The sequence below is a fragment of the Adiantum capillus-veneris genome, chromosome 27 (genome assembly GCF_014529385.1).
Source record: "Adiantum capillus-veneris isolate H3 chromosome 27, ASM1452938v2, whole genome shotgun sequence".
NCBI classification, from domain to species: domain Eukaryota; kingdom Viridiplantae; phylum Streptophyta; class Polypodiopsida; order Polypodiales; family Pteridaceae; genus Adiantum; species Adiantum capillus-veneris.
The window spans coordinates 17,839,843-17,867,318 of NC_140957.1; the positions used below are offsets into that span (position 1 = coordinate 17,839,843).

Sequence of the window (27,476 nt, forward strand, 5' to 3'; positions counted from 1 at the left end):
GAATTGAAAACTTGCTTGCATGAGCACTGTAATTCACATGAAATTTCGTCACACAAAACTGTTAAGGGTAATTTCAAAGAACCAAGGGTCACCAACTTTTCAGGTTTGTGTACTTCACAATTGTCCCTCTGCTTGAGAGCTCGAGAGAATCCAGAAAAGTGGGCGGCAGAACAAAAGGGGGAAGAACTCCAAATGAGAAGTTTCTGTCCACCAGCTGTCGCTCCGATTTTGCTGGCAAATAATCTAGAGAACCTGCTATAGCCTCTGGTGGCTTACTAAACCTTTCCATTATATACGAGAAAGCAGCAAATGTTACACAGCTGCGTAGCAGGGCATCTGGATTTCCTGTGAAACATTGATACATGGATCTTTCATTAGCCAGCAAAGCGAGAGGAAGAGCTAGCTGCGCTACAAGATCTATTATTCCCCAAACGACACTTACCTGGCGTACTAAGGACCAGGCCGGTAGCACATCCAGCAATACCTGCATTTATAGCTGAAGGCATTGCAGAATATTGTTGGTCAACCAATAGGAACAAAATTCACCAAAAACCTTCATGCTAAACCAAAGAGAAAATCCGAGATACAAGAGGCACCACACATGGACTAAGCAGCCAAATCAAAAAGCATATTGGATTAGTTACTTCAAACACATTGCACAATTGAAATATGAGCAAAAGCGTTTGGCTCTGTTCATAAGCTCAAGCACCATGCTTAATGGAGCATGCACTTCAAGAGAGGGCCTGAACACTGATGCCAGATTACCGGCGGTCCATGTCGGCATCAGTATGCACGACAGGGTGCAAGAGCTTGGAATTGGGTTTTTTTTTCCATGTCAGCCGCTTCTCGCTTGCTGCTGCAGCCACATACCCACCCCCTTTACAGCCAAACAGGCAGCCTGTAGCGAGCCACCAAAATTAAAAACTCTCTCCATGCCTTGCAAACAGGCCGTTCATCTCCCTGAATGATTTTACAAGCTGCAGAAAAAGCATTGCTTCTTTGATTTTCTACTGTTCCTACTTTTCTATGCAAGCACCTTCTTAGAAATTGAGTCCATACCCAAGGTGTTACGTCCCCTAACCGTCAGGATGGGCTCCTAATCTGTGTACACCGAGTGTGAACCAAGCCCTTGAGTTAGGGCCATTAAGAATCCTATAAAAGTTAAGAATCCTATAAATAGGACCCCTAGTCTCTATCTTGTGTAATCACCACACTTGGACTCAAGACTCTTGGCAATGTCCACCAGGACAAACACCGAAGCTATTGGTAGTTTGGGATGCCATGTGTTCCAACAAGAACATGAGACAACGTACATTATCTAGATTCTAAACTAGAATAGCACAAGATTCATTTACCTAGATACCTGAACAAAATGCAGGAGTAACATGAGGAAAAACTCCATTATCTAGATTCAGAAAGTAAGATGTAAAGCTCAAGAGAGAAACAAGAAAGCAGACAACTTGGTATATGAAGCACACAAACTCAAAAGACTAAATCTGCAAAACTTCTGCACTCCACCGTGACTAGGATGTGAAAAACCACAGCATAGCTTGAAAGTTAAAAGTAACGTCAGAGTCACCTTAAAGCGTTTCATTCTTAAACACGGAGTTTTGGCACAAACCATTTCACCCCAAACAAAAGAGGAGTCAAGACCGAAACATCAATGTATATAAAAATCAAGAGAAATTCATTGCCTTATGTAGCAAGGCCACAGTGTCGCAGGCACTGGACAGACAGTTAGTTGCAGTTGGGCTGGGCTGAGTCCACACTGGGCAGTGACACGTGGCAGGCATACGGGTGGTGGTCTATCGGACGCGGGGCCAGACCACCACGACCACAGTTTTGAGATAGTCTTAGCTGGATTAGATATTTGTGAGCCGTTGGTGGCTCTTTATGGTTGTATATATCCATAGCTGTTTGGGGTTTTGATTATCCACTTTGTACGGTCTAGCGTCTAGTCTCGAGTCCCGAGTCTAGAGTTTTGCACGACACTGGCACTCTCCCTGCACATTGGAGCCTCGACACCCCCATTGTACCTCGAGTCCTAAGCTTGGAGTTGTGTGTGCTGCCAGCCAGAGTTGTATGGTTCTTTGAGCTTGTGGAGTTCCATTAAGTTGAGTCTGCAGTTGTGTTTTGAGTCGTGTTGTGTCTTGAGTCATATTCCACTTTTGTGTTTGAGTCATGTTCTTGTGTGATGTTTCTTCTGTTGGAGTGAGGTTTCATGCATACTACACTGAGGAGCACCCACTCTAGAGAGCACAACACCTTTTCCTCGCTACACCTTATACACCTCAACTTTGTGAGCCGCAGTAATAAATCCAGAGGTGTTTCAACCGAGGTTTCATGTGGGCGTTTCAGCACCCCTTGAAATGTTTCAGAAGTTTCAAGATTTCAAAGTTTCATGCCCACCGAAACGTGTTTCACGGGGCTTCAACAATAGGGATGACATGTACACCTCCATCAACGCCCAATGGAAATTGTAAGTTTGGCAAAACAAGACTGAACTTTAAAACACAAACCAAATTTCAATTAATACTAAACAAACAACCCTTGAAAAACATCCATGTGCGAATAGTTTGTTTTACTATTGATAGAATGTGTTCATTAGAATGTGTTTGAAAACAAGGTGAATGCACACCAAACTTAATGCAGCAGATAGGCTGCTGGTCCCAGGACCAACTTGGTCGAAGACAATATGTTTTCCTACACCCGTCAGCCTACATCGAAATTTAAAATCTTACCATCTTGCTTCCCTCGAATCTTCCTTAAGCAGCACGTTACTAAAGTGTGCACGCCAGAAAGTAAAGCAAACATCTGCAGTCACACAGAAGTTATTATCAGGAGCACCATTGACATTGTCTCCATACTATCGCCAAACGTTTTACCTTCGCAGAGGAGCCAGCCTCCTTCAAAGACCCTTTAAAACCCTGTTTCTTCCATAATCCTTGGCCTAAAATAAACAGAAGAAATTGAAGAAAATTATGCCCACAGATGAACACACACCTTCACATCACTTTCAAACTAAAAAAGAAATCATACTGGAAACTTACTCCTAAGTAAAGCTAAATTTCCCTGAAATACAGCCATTGAATTCATAATGTTTGCACACCCTTTTTCCCACAAGATGATAAGAGGATAGGACCAACCTGCAAATGAAATAATTAACCTAGCAAGCTTCTCCTATGACAAAAGAGGTAATAAATGGGCTTTTTGATCCTTCTAGTAGTTAATAAAACTGCCCAGCAAGCTACAAACTGCCCTAACAAGAGGGGGCTACATAAGCATGAGGGGAGACTCTCCCAATGAAAAATGAGATATGTACAAGACGGCTAAATCAGGAGATAGGAGGAGGAAACAACCACGCGGGTGGCGGTAGTGCCATCTAGGAGCCCCAAGGACCATGGTGTAGAAAGGAGCCAGATATGCTGTACGGAATTGCGCAAATTACACTGGCTGTTTTTAGCAGCTTTTGGATGAAAGATTTTTAAGGAATTGCTTTTGGGGCATAAAGCTTTTGAGTTAAAAGTTTGGGGCTCTGCTTTTGGGCATCCCTTGTACCAATAAATAAGTTGGTTAGGCCTCATTACTCAAAGCATCTAGACCAGAGTCTGAGAGTGAGCGCCTGCCGACTCTCTTGTACTTTGAACACAGATTAATATAAAAAGAAATACCGAAAGGGCGCCAGTCTTTGGGGCCAATACCTCTGAGCACGGAACTACACCGGGCCGTGTCGTCTTTGTGAACTGTTTTGAAGTGAATCTTTGTTGTGCCGCGGTAGAATCTTGACTTGGGGTGTCCAAGTTTGTTGCACAAGATTTGGGGCCAGTGCTCTCTTGGGGTGGAACTCCGCCACTCGGTGTCTCGTGTGTCGTGCACTCTCTCTTCTCTCTCTCTTTCAGTTCAATTGTTATTTGACGTGCTTAAAGTTGTTTAGCCTGTTCTTTTCCGTTGGCACGTGGTGCCAGTCCCCGTTACAGTGGTATCAGAGCTTCAAGCATGTGCTTTTCTAAAGCATATCGGTCCTACCAAAGAGCAGATAGAGCAAGTGGCGCTTCCAAGGCTTACAATCAATTTTAGTAAAGAATCTTCGTGTCCTAGACCTGGACTTATTAACCACTCCCACCCTTAGTTCATCGCGCATCGGGCGCACTACCGTCTTCATCGCTCTGTCTTACGGGGCATAAGCCATAAAGAACCCACCCAAGACCACATGTCGTTCATGGATTCAGCAAAGTATCTGTAGTTTCTCCTCGATGAGCTTCGTGACATTCTTTCATGGCATCCTCAACAGAATCTTCAAGTGCTTCAAAGCTTTCAACAGTTTCTCAATTACATGTTACCCCCTCTGATGCCCCAAGTGGTACCTCCTCCTCCGATACCAGGAAGTACAAGAGCTTCCAACCAGAAATCTTCCCAGTCGTCTGTTCCGATCAAGGGAGTCTTCAAGAATATGGTACAGCCATCTGCTGACCCTGATCCAGTGCAACCGCCATTCCCCCCCCCCCAAACCGACACCAAGCTACAATGATTGGAGCCCGTATGGATACCCTTATTATCCATACCCACGATACGCGCCTAACCAATCGAAAGATTTCAAAGATGGCGGCACGACGGGGTGAAAGATCAAAAGAAAGCTTTGCAGTTCCTACAGCCATTCGACAACATCTATGCTTTGGGGAACTATACATAAGAATCCAAGATTTCTCGAGCAACGGGATTTCTTAAAGATAATGCTATGCAGTGGTGGAGTTCAATCGCAACACAACCGCATGCTCCAACGACCTGGCAAGCTTTCAAGACAATATTAAAATATTTGCACACAGTTATATGACCTCTCTTTAAAGTTCAGATCTTGGTAGAATAGGGGAACTTGAAAATGCTCGCCACAGAGACCATGGACGACTATGACCAAAGGTTTCTCGACGTCTACCTCCCGGTGTCCTTCTCTAAGTTTGTTAACTTGGAGGAGCAGTTAAAACCAGTCTATGGACTCATAAAGCAGTGATTCAAACAGTAAAATACCTGCACTTTTCACTCACACAGTCTTCAAATCTCACTTCCTCGCTCACACATCAGATAGGCCCCGAAGTCCGGCACCCCTTGCAGTATTTCTTTCTCAATTAACAAAGTAGAACTTCACAAGTCCAAAGCTCTAAATCCAACAAAGCTATCCACGCTTGTAATTGGCAGCCATAACCTGTTTTTGGCCAAATTTCGGCAACATAACAGCTCCAAAACTCAATATGACAGGAATTCCATTGAAAGGACAACTTCCCGCGATGTCTGGCACGCTTTCCAAAACCTGTCAGAAAATTACAGCAAGTTGTAATTGTTTTGCCCTGTACCTGCTGCCCAAACTTTGTGGAACACTCTCGGAACTCTTGCCCAAGCTCTAGGGCACCTGTATGAGTGAATAGGGCCAAAACCTGAGACCTGCAATTTCTGTACAGCAGCCTGTTTTGCCCTAATTTCAGACCTGTACCTGTCAGTGAGGGCTCCTACACAATCCTCTCACAATTCGCCACGCACAGGGCTATCTGCCTTTGATTTGCTCGCAATTCCACCGCCGGAAATGCAAGAAATCAACATAAAACAGTGGGGAGAATTCTTGTACCTGTTTGGGGGTTGTAGTTAGCTACCCCATGTACCTGTTCAAGAGGCTCTTGCCTCAGCAATCGAGCATAAAACCCACATAGCTGTACATAAAGTCAGATGATTAGCCATCTAGTGGGGCATTACCACTGCTCATGACGGATAGTAGGAGTCAAGAGGGAGCAAGCTCAACCACATGTGCATGAGAGACAACGAGAGGGCAGCACGGAATAGCTTTGGTACCTGCAACAAGCCACCATGCGGCTGAAAATGCAACCCAACGTTCAATTTCAATGCCCTCTCTCTCTCTCAAGCTGGAAAGTACCCAAAAATGTGCCAAGTGGCACTCATGCATGGTTTTCCCACTTTGTACCTTCTGGTCTACAAATATCTCAACCGGTTGCTCAGTTGACCTAGCAACAGAGTAATACAATGTTCTTCTTGTCATTCTGGAGCTATGACACGAACACATTTCAAGGTCCAAAAATAGCAACTCCCTAAATTTTAGGGATCACCTCCGTTGCATTCCCTCAGGTCTTCTGACCATCTTTCAACATTGTGACCACATCTAGAAATGTATTGTGGCACAAATACAGTGACTTCAAGTTGGTATCCACTCACGGGTGTGCACCTTCATGTCCGGTCAGGCACACTGTCTTGCACAATCTTCAGGGTGTAGGCTTTGGCTTTCACCCAAAATTCTTTACTTTAGACACACACAAAGAGAACGTGCAAAGGAAACCTGCGACGAGAATTAACACTTAAGCACACACAGCTCGGAAGCTAGAGTGCTCCGAGTAGACACCGACAACCTGTAGGCCCCAAATTGGTGCCCCTTTCGGTATTTCTTTATATTTGAGAGGGTAAATTACAAAGTAGAGTCCTGGGAATTCTTTACCTGTATCCAACTAGATACCAACTTTTTTGGCCAAATTTCGGCAACATAACAACCCCAAAACTTGCGCGAAACCAATTCCCCTGCTGGAACTCACTTCCACTGGCATTAACCCTCTGATTCCTGCCCAAAAAAAAGTAAATTCAGCACGCTGTATTTATTGGTTTTTGCCCTGTTTTCAAGCCCAAACAGTCCCCTAACTGTCATTTGCCAGTGGGGCACTATTCCCAGTGGTTTTGGCTTCCGTATGGCTGAAAAACAGTCAATTTATAGCGCATACACAGCGCTGAAAACGCACCTGTACGGTGAGGTTATGACCCTCACCGGTGCTTGCTTTGGAGTAGCAGTTAGCTACCACTGTTCCTGCTCAAGGAGGCTCTTGCCTCAACACAAAAGCATGAAACCACACGACTGTACATCACATCACATAACTGCACGTAGGGGAGAGAGAGAGAGAGAGCAATGTGTAGTGTGCAGGGCATCACTCCTAGCACCACACTGTACATAGAGAGGAAAGCAAGCACTCCATAGCTCTTAACCTGTGATTGACAGGAAGTAAATGAGGCCTCCCAGCTTAAAATTCAGCGCCCATTTTTCTGAATGAGGCAAGTACACAAGAAAGTGCCACTTGGCACATTTACAAGCATTTGCCCATTTCGATGTTGCTGCCTAAAAATCTCCCGACTGGTTGCCCAGTTGACTTCGCGGCAGAGTTGTAGAATGTTCCCCTTGTCATACCGGAGGTAATGACACGAACACATTTCACAGCCCAAAATAGCATTTCCCTAATTTTTAGGAGATGCTTCCGCTGGGCTCCCACTGGTCATCTGACCATCTATCCTCATTGGGACCGCATCCAAAAGTGCAATGTGGCCCAACTGTCGGATACTTTCTGTTGGTGATCCCACCTTGACTTTATGCCTTTATTGAGTTCACTTCCTAGTATCCACCAACTTGCTGAGTGAGACAGGGGGACCTACATGATCTTGCACTGAGCCTAGACATCCTCTTACTATAAGAATTCCAGTGCCGACCAACTTCCCATCTGCGGGTGAAACTACCGTTCACATTGGCCATACAATGTCCGACCATTTGCAACTTCAAAAAGAGGGTCTCAAAAATAAAACAAAAATCATTGAAAAGAAACCAACAACTAAGGTTAGCAATTGCCACGTCCTCGTAACATAGTTAACAGCTGCCACGTCCTCGTGACATACCCTCCTCTTGAAATCGCAAACATCCTCGATTGCATACCATAAATATACGCCACTGATGATCTTGTGTTGTTAGCACTCTTTTATCATCGCATGTATCCACAAGAAAGATCGTAACACATAGATACAAATGACTTAACGAGACCTTCATACTTTTGTCATTTCCATCTATTACACTGAATTCATAAGTACATTTGATGTACTAGCTCTATCATTACCCCTCCTTCGCACACATTGGGTTGGGACATAAGTAGGTTGTTACCCAAAGGCTTCAAGGTAAAGCTGCAATACATTTGGTGACTCTAACAGTTCATGCTCTTCCATTCACTTTGCATCCATAGGCGGATAGTTCTTGAACTTCACCAATAGCGTCTTGCAACCTGTCCTTTAACTTTTCTGTCCTTATGTGCCAAAACTTGCTCAGGTACTAGAATCTCATCAAGTTCCTCAACTTCTAATTGATCCTCATCTGGCATATCTTCTGGCACATCACCCACGAAGGGTCTTAGAAGACTCACGTGGAACGCATTATGAATCTTCCACGCATCAAGCAATTTCAGCCTATAAGCCACATCGCTGATCTTGTCAAGCACTTGAAAAGGCCCATAGTAACGCATACTAAGCTTAGGAAACAACCGTTCCTTGCCCTTCATCTTCTTTAACCTTGCCTTTTCGAACCTTAATAGTACCCAGTCACCAGGTGATAACAGCAATTCACAACGGTGACGATCAACAACCTTTTCTTTGCCTGAGTCTTCTCCAAGGCAACTTTAGTTTTCTTATACATTTCGTCCATGTTCTCAACATATCAATCCACCTCAAAGATCTTGCCCTTTGTATGCAAAATGGGAGGAACTTTTTTGCCGCTTCAACAATCTCAAAAGGTGCTTTGCCAGTAGACGAATGCACCGTATTATTGTACGCATATTTAAGCATAGGCAAATATTGTTTCCACTTGCCCTTATTATCTGACACATAGCATTTCAGCAGATCTAAGACAGTAGAATTAGCCTCTTCTGACTGTCCATCCGTTTGTGGATGAACAAAGACGAGAACTTGAGCGTAGTGTCCATGTTCTCAAACAATCCTCTCCAGAACAAACTGGTCATGCGAGGATCACGATCACTAATAATCGATTGTGGCATACCATGGTACTTAAACACATTGTACAAGAACAAGCGTGCCATCTGATCAGATTTTATCTTCTTTCTGACAAGGATAAAATGGGCCTGCTTGCTGAACCTGCACATGATGGTCCATATACCATCATTCCCTGCATTCTTGGAAGATCAAAGATAAAGTCCATAGCAATGCTTTCCCATGGCTTATCCGGAATCGACAGTGGTTGTAACAACCCTGGTGCCTTTTCCTATCAAACTTGACCTTTTGGCAAATCACGCATGCTCGCACAAAAGCATCCACATCTCTCCTCAAGGTAGGCCAATAGAAGAATGTCTCTACCGCTTTAACTGTCGCATCAATACCACAATGCCCTACATATGGTGGGACATGTCTCTCGTCCATGACCTTATGTCGCAATGGCCTAGTGACACAAAGTCTGTCATGCATCATCATAAAACCATCTCTGAGGAGGTAGTGCTCATGATGTTGCCCCTCTTGCAAATGTTCAAAGATTCTTGCAAAATCTTCATCAGTAGCATATTGTTCCTTCATGTCATCTAACTCATGATGATAAGGAATTGACACAGCTGAAATTTGTGGCTTCCTTGATAACGCATCAGCCACAACATTCTTGCCTTCCACATGCATAATCTGGAAGTGGAACATAGAAAGAATGTTTGCCCATTGCATATGCTTTTCAGATAACTTTGATTGTGTCAAGAAGTATCGCAAGGTATGATGATTTGTTTGGACAACAAAATCAGCACCTAAGAGGTAGTGTTTCCAGCTAGAAAGCGCATGAATCACGGCCAAGAGCTCTTTCTCATAGACTTGCATAGTCCTCTTTGGCCCTTGCAAAATTCGGCTTTCATAAGCTATTGCCCGTCCATCTTGCATTAGCACTGCTCCGATGCTACTGCCACACGCGTCACACTGGACCACAAATGACTTCTTGAGATCTGGCAAAACAATTACTGGATCTGAAGTCAACTTTTCCTTTAAGAGACTAAAAGCTGAAATCTCTTTTTGGGTCCATTTGAAAGTGACCTCTTTCTTTTGCAAAGCGTGAAGAGGCGATGCTATCTCTACAAAATTCCTGATAATCCTTCTATAGTAGGAACACAATCCCAAGAAGCTTCTGACATCGTGCACAGTCTTCAAGTCTGGCCATGTCTTAATAGCTTCGACCTTTGCGGGATCCATTCTGACACCATCCTTTGAGACTATGTGGCCAAGAAAGTGGATCTCTTCCAGGAAGAATTCACTTTTCTTAGGATTAACAAGTAGCCTGTGACTGCGGAGCTCTTCGAACAAAATGGTCAAGTGACGCCTATGCTCCTCTTCATTGTTCGAATAGACTATCATGTCATCGAAGAACGTCCCAACAAACTATTGATGCGAGCGGAAAATCCGGTACATCATTCTGTTGAACGTGGCAGGAGCATTTGTTAGCCCAAACGGCATCACTAGAAACTCATAGACCAAATGTTGTTCTGAACGTAGTCTTGTGCACATCCTCTGGCCTTATACGAATCTGATGGTACCCACTCTTAAGGTCTATCCTGCTGAAAATTACAGCGCCCTCTAAACGAACGAGAATATCATCAATCCTAGGAATAGGAAACCTATTCTTGATGGTATTCTTGTTCAACGCACGGTAATCAATACATGCGCCATGAGCCATCCTTCTTCTGCAATAGGAGCACTGGGGAGCAAAAGGGTGAAGAACTAGGCTGAATCAGCCCCTTCTCTATAACTCCTCAACCTGACCCATAATCTCTTTCTGCTGCGCCGCGCTAACGCTGTAGGGAGGTCTATTTGGTGGGCTACACCCTGGCACCAAATCTATCCGATGATCCTCAGGTCTCTCTGACGACAATTGCGACGGTAATGAATCAAAAATGCTGACCTTTCTTTATCTAACACAAATAAATTTGATTGATCATTATCTGAGACATCACATGCAAAAATCAAGTACACAGAAAGATGATTCTTTATTACAGAAGTGATAGCAGAAGCAGATACAATAGGGACAGACTCTCCTTTGAGCTTTACATCCAAAACATGAGTTTTGCCCCTATGCTGAAGGGTGATCATCTTGCCGAAGGCATCCAGCACGCCATGCACTCTGAACATCTACGAAATTCCAAGTAGCGCATCGCACCCTTCCGACCCTGCCTCTGCTGTGTACCCCATCTCTTCAGCTCTGATGCCCAGCTTCATAGCTAGCTCTGGAGAGATAAAGTTTGCTTTGGCACCTGGATAAAAGAAGATGAGTGTCGTCTGATCCCTAACTTTACCCCATGCCCTGCATAACTCACTGGCATCTGTATTGGGCCTATCATCCACCATATCTGGCACCAAACCTGCCGTGGGTTTAAGCTTCTTGCCTTTTCTGGTCCTCTTTATCATCTAAGTCAGCTGGTCTTTTCCTTTGTCGACAATTGGTAGCAAAGTGACCAAGTTGCTCGCATATAAAGCATTTATTTTCAGCCATTAGGACCTTCTTTTCCTGGAGCGACTTGCGTAAAAAGGCTTCCTTTTCTGTTTCTTTGCCTGCGCTCCAGAAGCCCCGGCTGAAATCTTATCTTTGGTGGCCTTTTCTAACCCCTGTGACACTTCAGGAACCGTTTTCGCAAAGGGCTTCTTCGCTGAATTTTTCTTATGCTTCCCTTCTTTTTCGTTGCTCTGAAACCCACTGTCCTCTCTTTTCAACAAGGCAAGACCAGTGTTCACAATTTCCATAAGCTGAGTGAGGGTAGCCACTCTGTTCTTGGTATAGTAATCACGAAGCCCTTTAGGCAGCCCACAACACTACTTCTCTATCTGCTCTATCAATGGCACAAATCTATAGGTGGTCAATGAGAGTAACGCTTTACAAAACCTCCGATTATACTCCAGCAAGCTCTTGCATGTAGTTGAAGTAAGCTGGTGTCAATCTGTCATGACGTCGGCTTCAAATTCATTTGACAACCAAGCAGATGCAAACATTTGCTTGAAGTAAACGCAAGTGGCGGGTGCCTGTCCTTGCATTAACAATGTCTTCCACCATGTAAGCGCATTGTCCTTTAGGAAAGTGGCAGCTTAAAATTCCCTCCCGATAAGCTGTATCAAACTGCTGGAGGAAAGTGAGAGCCTCTGCTTTATCCTCGAAGCCACTGAAAGTGTTGAACTTTACAGCTGCACCACCTTCTTTGTAAGCTTTCAGCTTTTCCAGTGCCCCCAAGTTGTCATAAGGAATGGTCTGCAACATGGGCACTGTAGTAGGCATGATCGGCACATCTTGGCCATTAACATTTTGCGTCAGAGGTGCGATATCTGGCCGCTGTCCAGAAAAACCAGCGATGCCAAAATGATCCTATGGCACCCCAAACTGGCCCTGGTTGCACTAAAAACCTTGTTGCATGCCAATACTACCATACATGGGGTTTGGCATCATGCCTTGCATACCCCCAAACACTGTTCCTCGCATGTACGACTGGCTTCCAGGCGCATAACCAGCCCTACTTTGGAACACTGATCCACCTCCGAAATACCCAGGATGTACCGTGGGTGGTGGAAAAACTGGGTGCATTGCCTGGTAACCAGTTCTCTGGTTGCCCAGTTCACTTCGCGGCAAAGTTGTAGAATGTTCCCCTTGTCATACCAGAGGTAATGACGCGAACACATTTCACGGCCCAAAATAGCAGTTCCCTAATTTTTAGGAGATACTTCCGTTGGGCTCCCACTGGCCATCTGACCATCTATCCTCATTGGGACCGCATCCAAGAGTGCAATGTGGCCCAACTGTCGAATACTTTCTGTGGGTGATCCCACCTTGACTTTATGCCTTTATTGAGTTCACTTCCTAGTATTCACCAACTTGCTAAGTGCGACGAGGGGACCTACATGATCTTGCACTGAGCTTAGACATCCTCTTACTATACGAATTCCAGTGCCGACCAACTTCCCGTCTGCGGATGAAACTACCGTTCACATTGGCCATACAATGTCTGACCATTTACAACTTCAAAAAGAGGGTCTCAAAAATAAAACAAAAATCATTGGAAAGAAACCAACAACTAAGGTTAGCAGTTGCCACGTCCTCGTGACATAGTTAACAGCTGCCACGTCCTCGTGATAGTGGCCAAGCACTCAGTCTGATCCATTGTTAATCTGTCCTTCACTGCCACTTTTAAGGCTCAGACAGCCACTTCTCTGGCCATGCAATGGTTCAAGCTTAATCCAAGAAAATTGGGGGAGAGCAACAGCAGCAAAAGAAGAAAAAGATATATATATATATAGAGAAAGCAACTGCAAAAATATCACCACCTGGTGACACACTGCACACGATACACCATTGGAATACCATCACCATTGTAGCAATATTGTCTATCCAAGCAAGTCTCGACCATGCAAGAGCTTATGAACCATGCCGCAGTCGGCTACAAGCTGATGAAGGGAAAACCACAAAACCAACTCCAACCACTAACCAGAACTCTCGACAACAACAAACAAATTCTCATGAGTCTCGTGAACCTCAACCTCAAAGGCTTCATATGACACAGCGTCAACGAGAAATATCACCACCCGGTGACATACCCCCCTCTTGAAAGAAGCAAGTGACCATAATTGCAAGCCACACATGCTAATGGATGACACCGGACGATAACAAGATTCCCCAGGTTATTTGTGTTATCACATGTTTCTCTTGCTAACGGATGACACTGGGCAATGATAGGAATTCCCCACTACCATTTGTGCCATCGCAAGTTCAAGCCTCATATAAATGTAGTCAAATATGCTTACTTCAAGCCTTTCGAATACATGCTTTCAGATGCAGCACGGTGTCACAACATGTATAATCATTCTATTGAAGCGTAACAAATACAACTTCAAAGCATTGAAATTTCATTCAATGACAACACATGTCAAGTCTAATTCTGTACATTATTCAAACGAAGTGCACTATACAATTGTACAGTACATAATCTACATTGCTTCAAAAAGCATTTCATATCACTGTAGATTTCAATTGGAAAGCCTCTTTGTAAAGTCGCAACAACTGAGCTGAATCGGCCAGTTCAACCTCGTCTATTGTAACAGACTTGGACACACCAAGTCAAGAATCTACCGCGACAGCACCAAATAACCACTTCAAAACAGTTCACAGTTCACAATTTTATCCGACACTTGGCCTGGCGGAGTTCCGTGCCTAGAGATATTGGCCCCAAAGACTGGCGCCCCTTTCGGTATTTCTTTTTGTATTAATCTGAGTTCAACGTACAATAGTGCGGGCAGGCGCTCACACTCAGACTCTACGTCCAGATGCTCTGAGTTGTGAGAGGCCCTGCCAACTTATGTAAAGGTACAAGGGATGCCAAAAGCTGCCATAAAGAAAACTTCCCATAAAAAAACTGCCCTAAGAGTAGGCTTCCAATTTTAAAGCTCCTTAAAATTTAAAAGCCCTTCTCTCTCTCTGGCTTGCGTAAATAAAAGCAACTGTATTGCGTAGAAAAAGCATATCCAGCAGCGTAGACAAAGCGTCGCCCAAAAGCTGCCAAAAATCTGTCAACGCTCAGCTCCACAAGATGCGCTGCAAGATTCGTGGGCTGCCACGTCAACAGGCTGCCACTGCCAACTAGTCAACATTTCAGCCCGTGTGTATGTCGAGTGGGCACGCCACGTCATCACATTTCTGACATACCCCCCTCTTGAAGCATTGTAATCGCCCTCAATTACGCCTACGAAACAGACAGAGGCCATAAACTGTCTTAGCAGACACTGACTGTTAATACCTACGCACTAGGAACACACATCTAGCACATGTACCAATCAACAATCACATCACACGACATCACAGGACATCACATGACATTCAACATTCATTCGGATCTTAGACCATGATTTATCGGCAATGTAGCTAGCAATCGCATCTAGATCCACTCAGGACCTCATCGATGCCCAATTGACTAACCCCTATTGCAACCATGCCTATTCGAGATCAATTAGACCAAAATGCTGCAATCATTTCGTCTATCAGTTCCAGCACTTAAAAACAAGTCAAGAACAAATCAATTTCATATTCAAGAATTCCATTTCATAAAGTCATACAGCAAAATACTGTCAGCTCTCAATATCCCCGAAGCTCAAAGAGACATCAGTGACTCTAGTATTCTAAAAATCAAGGCATCTGTTGACAAAGGAGCGGAGTAACTCCCCTCTTGTGCATCCCACTACACCAGATCTCCGGCCAAGCTGAATTCTGGGTTCCATTTGGAATAGACTATGCTAAACCAAAAGCTTCAAGGTAAAGTTTCACAATCTGAGGAGAAACTCCTAGGTCCTCCTCCATCCACTTCGCATCCAATGCAGGATAGTTCTTGAACTTAACCAAGAACCGCCTTCGGACTTTACCTTTTTTCTTTGTGTCCTTATGTGCCAGAATTTGTTCAGGAACAAGGATCTCCTCGTTTTCCTCTACTTCGAGTTGCTCATCGGGCTCCCCATCATCAGGCACATCACCTTTAAAAGGTTTCAAGAGACTCACATGAAATGCATTGTGAATCCTCCAAGTGTCAGGCAATTTCAGTCGGAAGGAGACATCATTGATCTTTTCGGAGATCTGAAAAGGTCCGTAGTATCTGAAAAGGTCCGTAGTATCTCATACTAACCTTTGGAAAAAGCCTCTCCTTTCCCTTTTTCTCTCGCGTGCCTTCTCAAAACGTAAGAGCACCCAATCATCCTCCTTCAATTTCAAATCGCGACGATGGCGATCCGCTGCCTTTTTCTGTCGTTCTTGAGATTTCTACAAAGCCTCGCACGCCTTGGCAAAAGCCGTGTCTAAGTCGCGCGTATGCTCATCCGCTTCAAAAATCTTATCTTTCGTGCTTAGGAAGGGTGGAACCTTCGTAGCAACAATCTCAAATGGCGCCTTCCCCGTCGAAGAGTGTATCGTGTTATTGTAGTCAAATTCCACCAAAGGTAGATACTTTTCCCATTGAGTCTTCTGATCCGAGATATAAGACTTCAATAAATCTAAAACCACTGAATTGGCAATCTCAAATTGCCAGTCAGCCTGCGGGTGGAACGATGACGAGAACTGCAACCGCGTACCAATGTTCTCCCAAATTGCCTTCCAAAACAAACTTGTAAATCTAGGGTCTTGTCGGAGACAATCGTATCAGGCATGCCATGTAATCTAAAAATTTGGACCACAAACAGTCTCGTTAAGTGATCCATCGACTGTTTTCTTCACTGGAATGAAATGAGCCTGCTTGCTAAATCTGTCAATAACAGTCCAGATAGCATCGTGACCACTCTGTGTTCTCGGGAGAAGAAAAATGAAATCCATTCCAATACTTTCCCAGGGGCGGATGGGTATGGGCAAAGGCTGTAACAATCCCTGTGCTTTATGCTTGTCAAACTTGACCTTCTGGCATACTGTCACGAGGACGTGGCAACTGCTAACCTTAGTTGTTGGTTTCTTTCCAATGATTTTTGTTTAATTTTTGAGACCCTCTTTTTGAAGTTGCAAATGGTCGGACGTTGTATGGCCAATGTGAACGGTAGTTTCATCCGCAGACGGGAAGTGGGTCGGCACTGGAATTCGTATAGTAATAGGATGTCCAGGCTCAGTTCAAAATCATGTAGGTGCCCCCGTCACACTTAGCAAGTTGGTGGATACTAGGAAGTGAACTCAATAAAGGCATAAAGTCAAGGTGGGATTACCAACAGAAAGTATCCGATAGTTGGGCCACATTGCATTTTTGGATGCGGTCCCAATGAGGATAGATGATCAGATGACTAATTAGAGTCCAATGGAAGCATTTCCTAAAATTTAGGGAACTGCTATTTTGGGCCACGAAATTTGTTCGCGTCATTACCTCTGGAATGACAAGGGGAACATCTTATTACTCTGTTGCAAAGTCAACTGATGCACCAGTTGAGAGACTTCTAAGCAGGAAGCCCAATGCAGAGAAATTGCATGTATGAGTGCCAAGTGGCACTTTTTGGCTAATTTACCAAGTCTGGGAGAAGAGAACTCGTAACTGACTTTTGGGAGCAGTTTTGGAGGCTGATAACTCTAATTTTCAGCCATTTCTCTCCATTTTTGAGCTTCCCATGACTTTATCTAGAGCCAAGGAGCTCATTTTCAGCATTGGAAGACATCCGATGCGTGTTTACAGGACTGTTTTGCTGCGTTTTCAGCGATACGCAAGTTTTGACAGCCATGGAACTCCTCCCCTTTTGCATCGATTTGTTCACAAATGCATTACAGGTCAAGGACAGAAGAGGGGGCGCTCGCTTTATGCTGGGGGATGCTTCATTGAGAACTTGTCACAGATTTAAAAGCTATGGAATGCATGCTTTCCTCTCTATGTATAGTGTGGTGCTAGGAGTGATGCCCTGCACACTACACATTGCTCTCTCTCTCTCCCCTACGTGCAATTATGCGATGCCCCAGAGGGCTCTTCATTTGACTGATGTACAGTTGTGTGGTTTCATGCTTTTGTGCGGAGGCAAGAGCCTCGTTGAGCAAGAACAAGGGTAGCTAACTGCTACTCCAAAGCAAGCACCGGTGAGGGTCATAACCTCACCGTACAGGTGCGTTTTCAGCGTTGTGTATGCGCTGTGAATTGACTGTTTTTCAGCCATACGAACGCCAGAACCATTGGGAATAGTGCCCCACTGGCAGAGAACAACTAGGGGACTGTTTGGGGCTGAAAACAGGGCAAAAACCAGTAAATACAGCGTGCTGTATTTACTGTTTTTGGGCAAGAATCAGAGGGTTTATGCTAGTGGAAGTGAGTTCCAGCAGGGGAATTGGTTTCGCGCAAGTTTTGGGGCTGTTATGCTGCCGAAATTTGGCCAAAACAGTTGGTATCTAGTTGGATACAGGTAAAGGATTCCCAAGACTCTACTTTGTAATTTACCCTCTCAAAGTATAAAGAAATACCGAAAGGGGTGCCAATTTTGGAGCCTACATTTTGTCGGCGTTTGCTCGGAGCACTCTAGCTTCCGAGCCGTATGTGTGTGCTTAAGTGTTAATTCCCGTCGTAGGTTTCCTATGCACGTTCTCTCTGTGTGTGTCTAAAGTAAAGAATTTCGGGTGAAAGCCAAAGCCTACCGCCCTACGGGCCGGTTTCAAGGTTCCGTTGCCGGGACCGAATCACTTTTTCCTCAAGAAGTGAGCCTCGGTTGTTTTGGGTAAAGACAGACTACAGGAACGCGGGATTATACTATGGCCGACAAAGGGAAGGGCATTATGGAAGAGGTTTCCTCTTCACACGACAGACAGGAAATTCCGCATGTTTGCCCTACCAAAAAGTGGTCAAATTAGGGCTGATTTTTTGCTGCGTTTTTAGGGTTTGCAAGTATGAACCAAGATGAGATAGGGAGAGGTCTCACGGTGGTAGATTGGCCACTAGATCTCCTACGGGAGTGATGTGGGTCTGCCAAGTAGCACGCTGCTCGCCGATTCTCTCAGGCGATTGCTTGGATTCTTTGATGCATTAGTAAATCATCTTGAAATTTGAGCTTACTTGGTCGTGGGTAGTACGCTACAGTGTTGTGGAATTATGCTCGTTTGCCAGAGCCTCTTACACATGTAAAAAGTTAAGGGACAGGTTGCAAGATGCTATGTGGTGAAGTTCAAGAACTATCCACCTATGGATGGAAAGTGGATGGAAGAGCATGAACTGTTAGAATCAGCAAATGTATTGCAGCTTTACCTTAAGGTCTTTGGGTTACAGCCTACGTATGCCCCAACCCAATGTGTACAAAGGAGAGATAATGATAGAGCTAGCATATCACATGTACATATGAATTCAGTGTAATTGATGGAAATGACAAAAGTATGAAGGTCTCATTAAGTCATTTGTATCTATGTGTTACGACCTTTCTTGCGGATACATGCGATGATAAAAGAGTGCTAACAAGACAAGATCATCAGTGGCATGTATTTATGGTATGCAATCGAGGACGTTTGCGATTTTAAGAGGGAGGTATGTCAAGAGGACGTGGCAACTGCTAACCTTAGTTGTTGGTTTCTTTCCAATGACGAGCCTCTGTAGAACTGTCAACAACTGGGCGAGATTTAAACTCCTTTGCCTTTCTCTTGCCCTTTCCGAAGCTTTGCTTTTTGCTTCGCTTTTTGCCCTTTTTGTCTTCTTCGCTCGAGTCAGAGGAGCTAGAAGAACTCTCAGAAGAAGAAGAAAAAGAAGAACTGGGTACTCCTTCAAATCGAACACGCTTCTTCTGCTTTCTTGCCGATGCAAATGTAGACTCACGACACAAATAACCCGGGAAGTCGGTTCTTTTCTTCTGCTTTTTGTCGTGCTTTTCTGCTTTGTTTTGCGCGTCAAAAAGCTGAGCAATTCGTACATCAACCACCTATGCTAATTCTTGCTCTGTATAAATGCTTGGAGTAGGAGGTTTCTTCAGTGCCGGTTTGAGGGGTGGTTTTGTGGTCTGTCGCCACTGTGCATGCACCTCATTGAAGGAGGCCTGGCTCATAAATTTTGCAAATTTCGGGTCCTTCGCAAAATTTAGCATCATCTTTGTTGCATCGCTCATTAATTGTCAACGCTCCATCTCTTCGAGCTCCGCCTGAGTAGGCCGAGGCGGGCCGTACTCCTCGCATGAATCATCGTTGTCGTCTCTTCCCGCATCTCCGGATGTATAGGAAGTCGACTGATTTCTGTCTGAAGCCATAGGTACCACGTAAAAAGGATCGGATTTCCCGTAGAAGAGAAATCGGCTATGCTCTGATACCACTGTAACAGATTTGGACACTACAAGTCGAGATTCCACCGCAACACCACAAGAATTCACTTCAAAACAGTTCACAGTTCACAATTGATTCGACACTGGCCCGGCGGAGTTCCGTGCCTAGAGATATCGGCCCCAAAGACTGGCGCCCCTTTCGGTATTTCTTTTTGTATTAATCTGCAACTCAAAGTACAAGTGAGTGGTCGGGACTCACTCTCAGACTCTGCATCCAGATGCTCTGAGAAGTAAGAGCCCAAGCCACCATTAAATAAGTTTACAAGGGATGCTAAAAGCAGAGCCCCAAAAGCCATGTAATTTATCTCACAATGCTTTGAAAATAAAGCAACTTAAATCAAAAGCTCTCTCTCTCTTTCTCCTTGCGTAAGAATTGCGTAGCTGAAAACTGCGCACACATCAGCTTTTTCCGTACACTGCTGCCAACGCTTTTGGCGCCGCAAATTGCGGAGGGTCCATACGGCATGCCACGTCAACTATTCCCCCAAACCTGCCACGTCAACATTTGTCTGCTTTTCCGGGACTGCTGCCAGCGGGTGTGTGTGAGTACTGGGCAGCCACGTCACTGAGTTGTGACAAGGTACTCTTGGAATCTATGTCAACGACGATGATGTCGACGACGAGGTACTGCTAGAATCTATGTCGACGACGATGACGACGACGAGGTATTGATGGGTCTATGTCGACGATGATGATGACGAGGACGAGGTACTGATGGGTCTGTGGATCTATATCGACGACGGAGACGACAAGGTTCTTGACGAGTCGGTGGATCTACGACGACAACGACACTCAGGCTGAAAGCTGGGATCTGCTAACGGTGTCGATGGTAAGGGGTGTGCAACCACGACGAGGCTAGGTTGAATCTGTTGGCGCTTCAAGCTGAAACACTGGCTGTCTTGGGCTGAAATCGCTGATCATGCTCTGCTGAAAACGCTGGTCTTCAATCTGAGAAAACGTTGGGCTGCTGGCTGGTCATGCGGCACGCCTGGGTGCTCCTTGTTTCCCTGCGTCTTCTGCTTCTACAAGCGCCTAATGGGCTGCCTATATAGGAGGCAAAATCTGGGTCGAGCAGGGACTAATTCAGCCCCAACAACCATGCTTTTAAATTGCTGAAATCACTTGTTAATAAAAGAGGTGGTTCACGCGTGGTAATATGCCTACGTACTGAAATGTAGTATTGTGCAAGAGAGGGTATGCAACTATGACCGGCTTGGACATGCACGCCATGCTAGAGGCTCACAAAAGGTGCCACGCTCAGTCCTAAGCTAAGACTCGTGCTAGACTGTAGCAACGTAACCGCGAAACGTTTCAGACCCGAAACGTTTCACCCCGAAACGCGACGTTTCACCCCGAAACGTCTCACCCTAGGCTAAGGCCTCACTGAAACGTCAGACCGAAACGCCAATTTTGTGTGTATATAGTGTTATGTATAGACAAAATAGGTGTTCACAGTGCAGTGAGTAAAGACACGTGCTATGTTAACCTTGAAATAGCATATACATAATTAATAAATAATTATTTAATGCCCAAATTCTCAGAAGGGTTTTTTTTTTTTTAAAGGCGTTTCACTCCAGGCGTTTCACCCTGCAGCCTGCAGGTGAAACATTTCGGCCGTTTCACTCGTTTCGCGTTTCAGGCCTGCTGAAACGCGTTTCGCGGTTTCGTTGGACTGTAGTAGAAGCATGTCCACGTAACGCTAGTGCGCACGTGACATCCCCCCGTCAAAGGTGAGGCACAACTGTTGAACTCCTACCTTTGGATATTTTTATGTACTTCTGATGTTGACTGCTTTTGATGCTTGTGGATGTGTTAGGTGCAGCGGAATGAATGTTGTATTTTCTCAAGATTAGTGATCTTTATTGCTCAAGGTTCCTTTTAGTTCTTAGGGAAAGAGAGAGCTTTCCGTCTTATGGAGAGTGCTATGATCACGAACAAAGTGAGTGGATATTGTGCGTGCAAGTGAATGAGACTGAGAGAAGGAGAGAGAAGAGATACAACACCCGAGAGGTTGTAAAACCCTCCTCCGAAGGCCCCACTCTCGTCGGCGAGAGTGGTCTATTCTTTGATTGCACAAAGGTGTACAATGCGTATGCAATGGACTATGCAACTTGGTCTATGCCGATGACGACGACGGTGACGACGATGACGACGACGGTGACGACGATGACGATGACAACGACGACGACGACGATGGCTGAAATCTGAGATCTTCTAATCGCTGAATTTCGGGACTGTTTCGGTGGCTGAAAATGACTGTTTTGGCTGCGTTTTCTTGGCTGAAAAATGAGGTTTCTTAGGGCTGAAAACTGATGGTCTTTACGGGCTGAATCTGCTACACTTTAGGTGAATAATGCCGGTCTTAATTTGCTGCTGAAATCCAAAAACGCCAAGGGTTGAAATTGGTCCTTCTGTCGCCAGGGTTCTGCAAATGCAAAAACGCTAGGCTGATCTGCTGTCTCGTGATGACGCCGGGGCTGATCTGCTATGCACAAATCGCCAAGGCTGATCTGATGCAGAAACGCTAGGTCTTCTGTGGAGAAAACGCCAGAGTAGTCGCGGGGGTTGGTCTTGCTAAGAAGTTGCCTGTTGAGCAAGGTGCTCCTGCTGCCTCTTCTGCCATTTAGTGCTAACTTGGGTTTGCTTATATAGAAACTTAGCAAAATTGCCCTACCTACTTTTGTAGGAAAGTCACTTAAAAATAATAAGTGAAAATAACCAATAAATAGGAAAATAGGCTAAATGCAATGGAAAATTCCCCTAACTGATGCTAATGGATTCTGATGGGAATTCCGATGATCATGCTATGTGCAACCGGAGGATATGCATCTATGCTAAGTGACTGGGCATGCACGGTCTACGAATAGACTCACAAAAGTGCCAGATCACTGCTAATCTAGACTTGACTGAACTGACTGAACCCTGCTGTGGTGTAACTTGTCCACGGACACATAGGGTTGGGATGTGTCACGTGACAGGATGCATAACCGATGAAGACTCCTCCAAACGGGTGGATACTACAGATGTAGGTCTGGTGCGATGTTAGGTGCAGCGGAATGAATGTTTGCGCTTTGCTTAAGATGAGTGCTCCGAACTGTGCTCAGGGTTCCTTTTGTTCTTATGGAAGGTAGAGCCTTCCGTTCTTAGTGAAAGAATGCTATGATCACAAACAAAGTGAATGGACACTATGCATGCAAGTGTATGAGACTGAGAGATAGAGAGAGAAGAGAGATACGACACCAGAGACGTAAAACCCTCCTCCGAAGGCCCCACTCTCGTCGGCGAGAGTGGTCTACTTTATGATTGCACAATCTGGTACAAACTGAATGCATGTGAATGATGCAAGTCTAGGCTATGTCGGCAATGACGACGGGGACGACGAGACCGACACTAGGGCTGAAATCTGCAATCTTTCTACTGCTGTCCAAAAACACTATGGGCTGAAATCTGCGACCAGTTCAAAAACGCTGATTTTGGGGCTGTTTCTGTGGGTCTTTGTCGCTGAAAATCTGCAGGTTTAGGGCTGAAAACTGAGGTTCATTAAGGCTGAAAACTGAGGTTCTTACCAAGCTCAATCTACTACTCTTTAAGGCTGAATCTGCTACTCTTTAGGGGTTGAATCTGCAAGTACTTCATTGCTGAAAAACGCTGCATGCTGAGGTCATAAATGCTGCAAATCTGCAATCGCTAGGACATGCAAAAACGCTAGGCTGAGGTGTTTCCAAAAACACTAGAGAAGGTCTTCAAAAACGCTGGGTCAAGGCTCTGCAAAAACGCTATCTGCTGGGGGTTCTGGCGATGATGCTGAGTGAAAACGCTAGGTCTGAGCTTGCTTCCGTCGCGGTAATCTGCTGATGAGAAAACGCTAGGGCTGATTCTTCTTGCTTGGAGGGGGAAACCGCCGAGGGGTCTTGTTGAGAAGTTTCCTGCTGAGCTTGGCTCCTGTTGCCTCTTCTGCCATTTAGTGCTAATCTAGGTTTGCTTATATACAAACTTACTCAATTTGCCCTACCTACTTTCCAACAAAAGTCACTTAAAAATAATAAGTGAAAAATGTCAAAAATAGGTTAAATGCACTAGAAAATTTCCCTAACTGATTCTAATGGATTTTGATGGGAATATTGATGATCATGCTGTGTGCAACCAGAGGATATGCATCTACACTAAGTGACTGGGCATGCACGGTCTACGAATAGACTCACAAAAGTGTCAGATCACTTCTAATCTAGACTGACTGGACTGACTGAACCTTGATCATGTTGTAGCTTGTCCACGGACACATAGGGTTGGATGTGTCACATGACATGCGATGTAAACACCGCCCATACAAGTTGCTAGGCAAGCTTACTACTGTCACAGAATACCAACCTTCATGCTGACTTGCGAGCAAGTACTACCACTCGAATAGTCCTGTCGTGAAAACATTGCGGGTGAAGTTGAAAGGTAAGGGTGCTTGGAGGTAATTCCAAGGGTTTCTTGTCGACGGAAGTGGATGCACGCTACATGCGAATGCAAACGACGAAGAGGGTTAGGGATCCTGTCTCCAACTCCTTCCATATCCGCATAAGAGGCAAGTAGATCCTGGTACTCAAGATCTGGGTTGTCATGTATCCGATGTCGATCTTCCTTCGAAGACATGGCAATGAAGATGGGAGCTAATAAGTCCATGGTCAGGACTCAAAAATTCTTCAGGAAAAAAAACTAAGAGAGGTTCTTTGGGTTCTTAGTGGTTCTTTGGTACTTGGGTTCTTGGTTCTGCTTGGGTTCTTCGGTTCTTGAATCTTCCTGGGTTCTTGGGTTCTTGAGTCTTCTTGGGTTCTTGGTGGTACTTCCTTTTGAGTTTGCAAAACCAAAGCACACAGATCTCTGATACCAATGTCAGGTGCAGCAGAAGTGTTTATGGATTTAGCTCAGACTAATATTGGTTTCAATGATTGGTGATTTACTCCCGCGTGAAGTAGTGAAAAATGTTGTTTTGGTATTGTTAAACCTCGGAACGACACAGACGGGATGTTTAGGGAGCATTTTGTTGTACGCTGGAAAACCTCCGAGCCACGCAAACGGGATGTCTGGGGAGAATGGTTGTATGCTTGAAACCTCCAAGCGACGCAGGTTGCGGTCTAGGAGCGTTTGGTTGTATCAGTTCTCTGAAATCATGGCCCGGACCTTTTTAGGTGATTAATGGGAGGAGTGATGAGGGAGTCGTTGAACAACTCATGGCCCGGACCAAGATGGTTATTTGCGGGGGGGGTGTTCATCGGCCGCTTTATGTTTCAGTGTCTTGTGACATGCATTACATGCACATTTGAAGCGGATGTCTTGATCATTTGGAATCAATTACAATCCCAAAAATAAGAAACACCATTCATTATGATGAAAAGTTTTGGGATGCTTATTTGCCAGTCACTTCTTCACTTTGGTTGGAGAAATACTATCGAGGTATTCCCAAGGAACTTAGGAATTATTGCCTCAATCAAAAGACATTTAATCGTGCCTTGGATGTGTATGTTATGCTCAACTTGACCTTTGGTAATTCCAAGATGCGGGCAAAGAGATTGAAGAAGAAAGAGACTCCATAAAAACCTGAATAAGTCTTTGATTGAGAAGAGGAGAAAGTGATTAAAATAGGGAAAGCGTTTCTAATGTCGTAGCCTTGGCACGAGTCTACACAATCCATCCAAAACGAATAGAAATTTGTCACCACTTTGAATTATATAAAGTAAACTTTGGAAAGAATGAGATCTAAGCTTTCTCCTCTCACGAACAATCATGATGACATCTATTTATCTCCTCCATATTCTCCTAACTACCATTGCTTCTACCCCGAATGCTATTCTTAAAGCATAACGACAGCCATATCCAAAAACTTCAAACCACAAACGAAGCGCGTGTCAAGAAAAATAGCAAGAATATCTCCAAGTCGAGCCATAAGGATGTCAAGTTGAACAGTTAAAATGGAAGAAGAGACATCTCCAAGGCTCTCTACTTAAGCCATCAATATGCCTTTGCCGATGGCAACTTTTCCGAGAAGTTAGAATTGACACATGTTGTTTATAAACAATATTTGCCTCCAGTTTCTAAAAAGAGTATCTAGAAAGAATGCAACAAGCTTTGCCCAAGGAAACAAGTTACATCTTGTGTTGACAAGGTACGATCTACTCTCCTCGAGACTCCTTTCAAGAATATATCAGATGAGAAAAGGATGAGAAAGTTTGAAGCGGGTCTTCAACTTCCACTTGCGAAGAGCTTAAAATGTATCCAAATGATAGCCTCCTTATATGAGAATATTCGATGAGGAAAAGATGAGAAAGCTCGAAGCAGGACGTCAACCTTCCTTCGAGGAGCATGAAGGTGTCTTCACATGACACCTTTCAACGGATAATGGAGTCACAGTGTTGAGGATCTGCATTTCACATGAACACCTTGGAAACAAGATTATAGCACATGTCAAGTAAGGCAAAAAGAAAAATAAATGAGCGGACTCGTGAAAGAAATAGGAAATGCTTTCTCCAAGAGCGGGCCCAATCCAAGAAGCCAAAGTTTGATGACAAGAAAGTAAAGAATCTCTCTCTTGCATATTGATATTGTGATACGCTTCCATCTTGTGACTACCAAATAAGAAAGACTCATGAGAAGGGTGTGCGTCACAAACATGCCATATGAAGGCTCATTTGCCCCGCTGCCTAGTGAGGAGGGTGCCCACCTAATCGGGTGGCCAGTCCTACAACCAAGGGCCTATAGAAACACATTCACCCAACCGTACATAGGCTCATCTAGGCGATAAAACTCCTCGATTACACACAGTCCGTGCTAAACGATCGGCACAAATCAGTAAATCTTTTATACTGTCAATTGCACTAAAATATTGGTCCTCAGGTTGTGAAATCACTATCAATGTAACCAGCACTTTTCATGCACCTTTCTATTCAATACTTTTTAACTCTATGTCTAACAACCTTGCTTGTGTGCCCCTAAAAGGTATGGGATATTTTAAGTGAAGAGGTACATCTTTCTTTATTAACACGAAACAAAGTACGTGAAATTTGTAATTCTGTAAAATAAAGTAAAGGTGAATCTTATGTTTCAAAAACTGTGAAAGCACTTGGAATACACAAAATTTGAGCACATATCTTTATGCATTTTGAAGCATGTATGCGTATGAACCTAAGTAAAATGCATTCTTGCGCAGGTATCTTCTGAACCAGAAAAATTGTCCTCATAAATTTGTGTCTATTGGAGAATATTTGATCTAAGTTACAAGGGTGATTTTATGCATGAACGTTTAAGCACTAAGGACCTTGTTGCATGCATTGTGTTGAGCTTGTCGAAAGTACATACATATACACATACACAAGAGGGAGAGTCTGTGTACCAAAACCAAAGATAGAGCCCATCACGCCTCCAGCAAAGCCATCGCGAAGTCCAGTGACGAGACAGACTACAGGTCCACCATCTCCGAGTGGCGAAGTTCCGGGCGGGGCAAGTCTGTCGGGTGCTGGCGCTTCTTCTGAGGGAGACGGGTGAGCTTCCATCGCGGCTACGGTGCAGTGACAGCAGAGACTCAAATTTCCAGATATTGAGAATCCAAACGACCAAAAAAAAAAACGAGTAAAAGGGTCACGGTGGCTTTTCTAAAAAACTAAGAAAGTGATAAAGTCATTAGGTTGAGTTTAACTCAAATCAATGTTCGGGAAAGGACTGCGTCAGCTTAGCCTTGAGTCGGTTGAAAATCAACACTAGCCAGGTTACAAACCATGGTCAAGGGAAGAAAAATGGTGAAATATGTGAGAAAATAGTTCAAAAATCTTGCAAATTTATGCAGTATTTTTGGTTCGTTGCTTTGTGAGGAGGAAATTCGACCGATGATTGCTTAATAAAAGAGACTT

At 44.4% G+C, this 27,476-nt stretch overlaps 1 protein-coding gene across 2 annotated transcripts; it reads right to left on the reverse strand.

Annotated features, from left to right (window-relative positions):
* LOC147421579 (chloroplastic import inner membrane translocase subunit TIM22-2-like) lies at positions 1-27,190 on the reverse strand. Of its 2 annotated transcripts, XM_086502873.1 has the most exons (6): positions 26,963-27,190; positions 3,051-3,146; positions 2,886-2,950; positions 2,742-2,814; positions 443-496; positions 1-345 (listed from the first exon to the last, which is right to left on the reverse strand). In XM_086502873.1, the coding sequence occupies exons 1-6, from the start codon at positions 27,120-27,122 to the stop codon at positions 89-91; spliced, it is 705 nt and encodes a 234-aa protein (XP_086358999.1). In that variant the 5' UTR covers positions 27,123-27,190; the 3' UTR covers positions 1-88. The 2 variants fall into 2 exon arrangements, with proteins under 2 accessions (XP_086358999.1, XP_086359000.1); XM_086502874.1 differs by lacking the exon at positions 3,051-3,146 and having other exon boundaries at positions 26,963-27,187.
* Between the last annotated feature and the right edge of the window lie 286 nt (positions 27,191-27,476).

Coding starts and splice junctions, on each gene's coding strand:
- LOC147421579 (XM_086502873.1), bottom strand. CDS start 27,122: ATGGAAGCTCACCCGTCTCCCTCAGAAGAAGCGCCAGCACCCGACAGA. Junction 2,951..3,050: donor AAATTTAGCTTTACTTAGGA/GTAAGTTTCCAG, acceptor TGTTTATTTTAG/GCCAAGGATTATGGAAGAAA. Junction 346..442: donor CCTGGTCCTTAGTACGCCAG/GTAAGTGTCGTT, acceptor AATGTTTCACAG/GAAATCCAGATGCCCTGCTA.